This window comes from Grammomys surdaster, unplaced genomic scaffold (genome assembly GCF_004785775.1).
Source record: "Grammomys surdaster isolate TR1022 unplaced genomic scaffold, NIH_TR_1.0 125925, whole genome shotgun sequence".
NCBI classification, from domain to species: Eukaryota; Metazoa; Chordata; class Mammalia; order Rodentia; family Muridae; genus Grammomys; species Grammomys surdaster.
The window spans coordinates 3,631,123-3,639,535 of record NW_021620749.1 but is presented as its reverse complement, the minus strand read 5'-3'; the positions used below and the strand labels follow the sequence as shown (position 1 = coordinate 3,639,535).

Genomic DNA, 8,413 nt, shown 5'->3' with positions numbered 1-8,413 from the left:
GGAGAGGAGAGGAGAGGAGAGGAGAGGAGAGGAGAGGAGAGGAGAGGAGAGGAGAGGAGAGGAGAGGAGAGGAGAGGAGAGGAGAGGAGAGGAGAGGAGAGGAGAGGGAGAAGACTGGCCCTAATGATGAACCCAGGACTGGCATATTTGATGATAAACAGATGTTTCTCTCACTGTGCAGCATGACAGTCCCCCTACCCTTGCTGTTTTTTGGCCTCAGCATATTTCCCTCCTGGCCGTTTGTCCACACTGCCAGGGCCTACACCTGTCCTGCTATCCAGACTTCCCACCATAGCCTTACAGTCAGAAGTTCACAGCTGAAACTCTCTGCTTGAGCCTGCCCTTTGGAACTTAAAGATGCACACACCTTAAACACGCTGCTTAGCTGGTTTATCGCTCTGGTCCCATCTAATCACCAAAGTGTTTAAATGATCCCTCCATGAGGACTGATCTTTTCTTAAGATCTTTTGAAAGCCAGGTGTGGTGGCTCATGTTTGCAATCCTAGCACTTGGGAAGATCTCTAAAAATGTGAGGCCAGCCTGAACTACAGAGTGAAATTGTGGGTCACCCTGTGCTACACATTGAGACCCTGTCTTAAAAAGTCAAAAAAAAAAAAAAAGGTTAAAAAAATGGCATAAAAAGTTAAGAGCCCATGTTGTGGGGTTCCATTTCTACAGCTTGTGAACATGTGTTTCTAGTACCTGGTCTAGTCAGGATAGGGCACTTAAGGAAGCAGCAGCCTTTCTCTGGTCAGATTAGCATTGCCCTTAGCCATCTATCACAGTGTGCACTACTGCCCCCTACAGGCCATCCTCAGCAGGACAGGATTGCAAAGTGAGAGCCTCAGTTTAGAGGACTGTTGATGATTATAAACAGCTGAATCCAGAAGTTGTTTCCTGTAGCTCTGAAGAGTCAGAAATAATGTGAAGGACTGTGTTCCGAAGATCCTCGCGTGTATCCACTTAGATCTTTCCGGTGTATCACAGAGAAACACCTCTGATGCACTGTTAGTGTCTGCAGGGGCATCTTGTAGTCCGGTTTATTTACAGATGTTACACACACACACACATACACACACACACACCATGCATATTCATGCACCAAGGTCTCTTACAGAGTGAAATGTGAAATGCCATGGACAGTAACCATTTCAAGATCTTCTGGGTCCTCATTGACAGGCTTTGTACTGTCTCTAATCTAATCTGGTTCTCACTAACATATATATTATACGTGTGTGTGTAATATATAATACCCCACTTATATAATATAGAATATGTCACTTATATAATACATAATATCTCACTAATATATAATATATATGTGTATATATATATATATTCCAAAAGTACTTGGGTTTTCTTATCTCTCTGCTCAGCATTTCAGCTCCATTACCCACTCTGTAAAGCTATCAGAGACCTATCACTATATAGAAGAGAAAGAAGGATAAAGGGGAGAGATAGAGGTCCCCGGATCTAATTTCTTTCATTTCTTCTTTGAGCATGACTACTAACAAACCACAATCACCCCCCTGAACTACCAACAACCAACATACCATGCCTCGTGGGGCCCTAGCATTTATATAGCCTCTGAAAAGTTCCCAGAATTCCATACAACAAACACAGAAACTATCTGCAGCTGGCAAAACCATGCTTCTGCTCGAGCACAAGGCAAATCATAGTCAGCTGCTGGGAACAGTCTGAAGCAGCCCCACATCTCCACACCTGGGATTAAAATGAAAAAATAGGCTTATAGTCCTGTGTTTTTAAGGGGACCAAGATTTCAGAGTTGTCATTCCAACCACACACATAGATCTGAGGTCTGAGCCCTCATGGTACCTGGTTAAATATTCTGAAAGCAGAACTTGTGAGATGCCGTGGAATGTTTAAGCGCGCTAAGGCTAGTACTCTAGCGATCGTGACAGACTTAAGTTGTGTCTTTAAAACTTCAAGATGGCACCTTCTGGAGCTCTGTGACTACACCTGTGTTTCTACACATTTGTCTTTGCAGTGTGAGCCTTGGGGGGACCAACAAACCTTGGGATCAAGGGGAGCCTTTGGATTCCAGCATCCTGTCAGGTAATCCGTTACTCTGTAGTGAAAAGCACGTGGTGATAGTACACATTTGCACTTTCAACAAAGTGGAGAGTTAAATATATTATCTAGTTTTATTTTGCTTCCTTACCAAAGGATTTTAAGGATGATTTGTTTTATTTCTGGAATCTGTTCCTTATTTCATGCATTTAATGTTTCAATACAAGCTGAGACTGGCCATATCCCAAATCCCATTTGCCCTTCAAACTCATTGGCAAACGCTCCTACATAATAAACTAATTTTAAGCATGGCCAAGCCTAAACCTTGCTTACACTTCTGTTTTAGATGTGTTGGTGTACGTTGCATGTGCTCTGTCTGCCACAGGGTTCCTACTGCACTGACCGCTCAGCAGTTCACTTGGCAGCACTTCCCACTCCTGCCCAGAAACACCAGGAGCTTTCCCTCAGTCAGGTTAATAAAAACTGTCTCCAGATGTTGCCGAGGGTGCCTGGAGGTAGCACCGATTCCCCTGGAATCTTAGGGTCTCAGGATTCTATAGTCAGAGCCATCACACACAGTTGATAGCCTGAGTATTCACTCTCCTGTCCTCTGTCCAGGAAGGAGGATACCAGCTAAAGTTAGCAGCAATCAACCAAGAAACTCTACTTCCTCAGAAACCAAAGGGGAAAAGCCAAATGAGTTAATAAGTAAAAAAAAAAAAATTAAAAGATTATTGGGTGGTATTTTTTTTAAAAAACTTTCCATTATAACTGGAATCCTCAGTTTAAAACTTGGGGGTTCCAAATTTATGCATTTAAACTTTTTCCTTCTCTTTCCCTGCCTCCCTTGTCCCCCTCCCTCCCCCCCTTCCTCCCTTCCCCTGCCTTCCTCTCATCCTATCCCCTCCTCCCTTTGTCCATCCGCTTTACCTGCTCTCTCTTCCGCTCCCTTCCTCCTCCCTTCCTCCTCTTCCTTGCTCCCTCCCCTCCTCTCCTCGTTTCCTCCCTCCCTCCCTCTCTCCTTCTGTCTCTTTGCCTTTCCCCGAGTGCATATTTTCCTTCTGTTGAGGGGAACACAACCCTTCACCTTCTCTTCATCTCTAGAACAGTCAGTTATTCCTCCAGGTCAGAGTTTCAGAGTCAAGTTTCCTCCAAAGCTCAGAGGTTTACATTCCTGTCATCCATATCATCCATGGTGTGTGTGTGTGTGTGTGTGTGTGTGTGTGTGTGTGTGTGTGTGTGACAGACAGACAGACAGACACAGACACAGAGAGACACAACACAGAGACACAGACTTGAACACCTACTGTCCAGGAAGTCATCCATCTGATGAGAGCTGATCTTTTAAGATTAGAGCCCAGAGTCTTCATAGCCTGCTAATGTTAACCTCTTTGATGGTGGGTCTACTCGGATTGGTGTGGGGTTTTAGCTAGTTCCTCAGCAGGTGTTGAGTTCTGTGTTCTGGTAACTTAAAAGCACCTTGTACACAGAAAGCACAGGGACAAGGAATGAGGTGCTTTTGGTAGGAGGTAGGAGCTTGGGTCCTTTTTTTTTTTTTTAGGTCGACTAATGGTTTATTTGTTTCTATAATATTAGACTTTACTTACCCATTTCAAAGCGTCAAGAATACCTGCAGAGTTCTGGGGAAAAGGTGCTGGCCAGCTTCCCGGTGCAAGCCACCATTCATTTCTACAACGACGACGACTCTGAGTCTGGCTCTGAGGAGCAAGAAGAGGAGGCCCAGCCCAACTCCCTTCAGGGCCTGGAGGCAGACACTGATTCCACTCAGGAGGGAAGGGCAGGGTAAGGTTGGCAAGCCTGTAGGTCAAAGGAGTGACTTCTGGGAAGGGTCGGCTGCCTGCAAGTGGCCCTGCAGGGGCCGTGAGAGCTCCGGAAAATGAAGGGAGCCTCTCTCCCATGCTGGTCACGGTGTCCCAGGACAGCCTTGCCTGCCAGGACTCAGCCTCTTCTCCAGCCTTCTGTGTTGGAAGCTCAGAGGCTGGACAGTGCTCAGCCCCTGCTCAGGCCAGGAGCTCCACTTTTACTCTTATTTTCTTGTTGTGTGTGTCTGTCTCTGTGACTGACTGTCTGTCTGTGTGTCTGTCTGTCTGTCTGTCTGTGTGTCTGACTGTCTATGTCTGTGCGTGTCTGTGTGTGTGCGTGTGCCTTTGAGGAAGGGTGCCTGACAAGAAGGTGTTCTCAGGAAGAAGGCCTTCGGAGCTCACAGCCACTCCTCTGTAAGCCCTGCCACCCTTCTCCTGCCCAGAGACCCATTATCTACTGATTCTCTCTTCATAAAAATAATTTAAATATTAATTCCCAGTTTAAGAGTTCATTTGGTTGCTCAGTAGCTGTTTGGAAAAATTATTCTTCTACTTGCAAAACCAAAACAAAAAATTAAAACACTGAATAATTTCCACAGGAATAAGAAGTAAGAAGGCATGATTTCTTTAGGGGCTAAAATAGCTGTTTCTGAGAAATGTGTAAGAACTGTGTGTTTAAGTATATATGTTGTAAGGGTTTAATTTTTATTACTTGGTGACCAGCATGGACTTGTTATTCGCATGAAATAACATTGTTTTTAATTAAAGTCTCTAATGTAAAATTGTTTTGAATTTATCATTTTGATAGCCCAAGGACTCTGCTCCTCAAGGCTCTCCCTAATTATCTACTGGAATCTGCTTTCCATCTTGTATGAATTTTTACTTGGAATAAAATATTTTGAAAGAATGTTTGACAATCATCTTTTTGTATACGATGTCCTTTGAGTAAATTAGTTCTTGTTTAAAAGTTTTAAAGACTTTTTGTATTTAAGTATCTTAAAATTATATATTTTCACAAATGCAAGAAGGGGCCAGCAAGATGGCTCAGTGGGGAAGGACACTTGCCATCAAGCCAGATAACCTGAGTTTGATCGCCCAGAACTCATGTGCTAGAGTTGTCTTTTGACCTAGAGACACACACAGTGGCATGAATCCCCCCTACCGTATCCACACAGGATCCATGAATAAAATGAATGCACTCATGTACATAAAGTATTCTTTAAAAAAAAGAAGAAGAAGAAGAAGAAGAAGAAGAAGAAGAAGAAGAAGAAGAAGAAGAAGAAGAAGAAGAAGAAGAAAAGAAAACCAAGCCTAAGAGGCTGAGGCAGGAGGACCGCAAGCTCCAAGGCTGCCTTGGCTGCACAGCGGGCTTAGGGCAAGCTGGGTATTTAGTGCGACTGTCTCAAAAGAACAAAAATAATATGAGAAGAGTTAGAGACGTGGCTCAGTGGTACAGTGTTGACCAAGCAGGTGTGAGGCACTGGGGTCGATTATTAGTAACGCACACACATAACAGGAAAAAGCATTAAAGAAAAGAAAACAAGATAACCTATACCCTCGCTGCCCAAATAATACATTAATGTTTACAGAAATGCAAACAGTGAAAACATTGTAACAAACCCAACAAAGTAAAAGGTATTGGTCGTTTTCTCTCTTCCTGTCTTCAGGTAATAAACAAAAAATATTCCACACAGGATCTAGCTATTCATCTCTGGCTGGTCTGGAAGTCCCCGCGGAGACCAGGCTGACCTCAGACAGAGATCTGCTTGCCTCTTCCTAGGGTTCTGGGATTAAAGTCAAGCCACGCTCTACCTCCATGGTAGGTTTTGTTCCCTAGCTGGGTTTTTAATTGTTCCATCCTTTAAAAAAAAAAAAAACTCTTTCTTATTTCCTTTCTTCCTCTCCTTGCTCTCTGTCTCTCTCTGTGCCTTTGTCTCTCTGTCTCTGTCTCTTGTCTTTCTCTCCCCCCCCCCTTCTGTGGTTCAAGCCTAGGGCCTGAGGCATAATAGACAACTGTCTACTAATGAACTTAGAATTCCAGAGTAAAACTTGCTCTTAAAGAAAGTTCTTTTAAATGTTTTTTCTCTCCCCTCCCCTCCCCCCACATGTTCTGTGAGTTCAGCGCCTGGGTTTGCTGGTAACCGTGGTTGCACTGATCACAAAATGAAATCTCTAACTTAAAAGCTCTATGCTTTTTATTTTTCTTAATCGTGTGTGCGTGTGTAGTGCTGGTGCGTTCATGCCACGGCACAGGTGTGGAGGCGAGAGGACAAACTTGGCCGGCAAGCCTCACCTTCCACATTGGCTGAGGCTCCTGTTTACTGTCGTGTGCAGGCCATCTACCAATCATCTTCTGAGGGCTTTGTCTCCACTTCCGGTCTGGCCCCTGGTGCTGGGGTTATAGATACACTGCAGGATTTGACTCTACATGAGTTCTGGGAATCCAGACCATATCCCCATACTTCCATAGCAAGCAGCTTACTATCCAGGCATCTCCCCCCGACCCCCGCCAAATTCCACACATTAAAAACTATTTTATCACGTCCGGGCATGGGTAAACTGCACACTTGGGTGCATGTGGTGTTACCATCACACGGACGCACCAATCAGTCCTACCCTCCCTCTCCCCACCATCGCCTTCTAATACTTTATATCCAGGAGGATTTAAATACACACACACACACACACACACACACACACACGGGTGTGAAACTCAGAGGAACTTGCAGAAGTTCCTTCTACCATAGGAGTCCTGGGGACCAAGCTCCAAATGTCAGGTTTGGAGCAAGCCTCTTTATCTGCTGACCCATCCTGCAGGCCCCAGGTAAATGCATTCTCTTTTCCATATATGAGAAAGGGGATCTATCTTTGCTTGGATAATTGCTCCTAGCTATTGCACTGCAAATGACAGGATTTCATTCTTCTTTATTCCACAGGGTTGATACACAATGCTTTTTCTTTAATTTTTAAAAATTCATAAATTTTACATGAATGGATGCTTTGCTTTTGTAATGCATATTGCATGAGCACCTGGTGCCTGTTGAAACCAGAAGAGGGTGTTCCATCCCTTGGAACTAGTGTTTCAGATGCTTGTGAGCTGCCATGTGGGTGCTGGGAATTGAGCCTGGGTCCTCTGGAAGATCCGAAAATGCTCTTAACTGCTGAGTCATCTCTCCAACCTGATCCCATATTTTATTTCTCATCCCTCCCTGGATAAGCATCTAGGCCGATTCATACCTCAGCTATTGTGAATTCTGCCTCAGTCAGCATGGGTGTGCAAATATCTCTTTGCCATGGTTTAATTTCTTTTGCTTATATACAGTTAGATAATTTCATGTAGTTCTGAACAGAGTACCCACAAAGAAAATTATATAGAGGAAAAGTCTACTCTGGCTCATGGTTTTATTCCACTATTGCAGGGAAGGGCATAGTGTCAACGGAGTGTGACAGAGACTGTTCACATCATAGCATAACAGGAAGCAGGGAGCCAGGCAGTGGTGGTGCATGCCTTTAATCCCAGCACTTGGGAGGCAGAGGCAAGTGGATTTCTGAGTTCGAGGCCAGCCTGGTCTACAGAGTGAGTTCCAGGATAGCCAGGACTACACAGAAAAACCCTGTCTCGAAAAACCAAAAAGAAGAAGAAGAAGGAGGAGGAGGAGGAGGAGAAGGAGGAGGAGGAAGAGGAGGAGGAGGAGGAAGAGGAGGAGGAGGAGGAGGAGGAAGAGGAGGAGGAAACACAGAGAGAACCATGATCACTGGCAGACACAGGAGGCCTGTCCCTGGTGACTAATTTCCATCAGAAAGGCCTTGTGTCCTAAAGATACCACAGGCCCCTTGCCCCACAGGACAGTGCAACTAGCTAGCTAGCTGGGGAGCAAGCACCAGATTCAAATCACAGTATCTTCAGTCAATATGAATGCTTAGACACACTTAGACACATGAACAAAATATACCGACTTTACTACCAAAGGATAAAAATCAGCAAAACTACATTTAAAAAAAGTCTCCAGGAGGAGGACATGGTGCTGCATACCTTTAATCTCAGCACCCTGGAAGCAAAGGTAGGTGGGTAGCTGTTGAGTTTGAGGCCTGCCTGGTCTACATAGTGACTTCCAGACAAGGCAAGGCTACAGAGTGAGATGGTACCTCAAAAGAGAAAAAAAACATGAATGAATGAATGAATGAATGAAGGCTGCTCGACAGAAATTCAAATTCCTCCAGGCCTCACCTGAATGAGGAGCTGCATCTTCATCCCACAGGCTGCTGGCCTCAGATACACATAAAACGGGTGAAGGAGAAAACTAGCTGATGCAAACATCTTCCCTCTCTGACTCTGTGTGAGCTCCATTTGTTCTTTCTGGTCCTCTGGGTCTTAACTGAGGCAATGACATTCACAAGAGTCACTCACCCAATCATGGTCCTTAGCTGCTACCATGACCCCTCCACTGCAAACCCATGACCCCTCCACTGCACACCCATGACCCCTCCACTGCACACCCATGACCCCTCCACTGCTCACCCATGACCCCTCCACTGCACACCCATGACCCCTCCACTGC

The 8,413-nt window shown here is 44.9% G+C and overlaps 1 protein-coding gene across 1 annotated transcript in view; it reads left to right on the top strand.

The window, feature by feature from the left end:
* Ripply3 (ripply transcriptional repressor 3) overlaps positions 1–4,581 on the top strand; it is a 7,881-nt gene extending 3,300 nt beyond the window's left edge. The window contains exons 3-4 of the mRNA XM_028752546.1: positions 2,009–2,076; positions 3,628–4,581. Of these exons, the coding sequence (XP_028608379.1) occupies positions 2,009–2,076; positions 3,628–3,838 (279 nt within the window). The 3' untranslated portion in view covers positions 3,839–4,581. The remainder of the gene's footprint in view (positions 1–2,008; positions 2,077–3,627) is intronic.
* Positions 4,582–8,413: the final 3,832 nt, after the last annotated feature.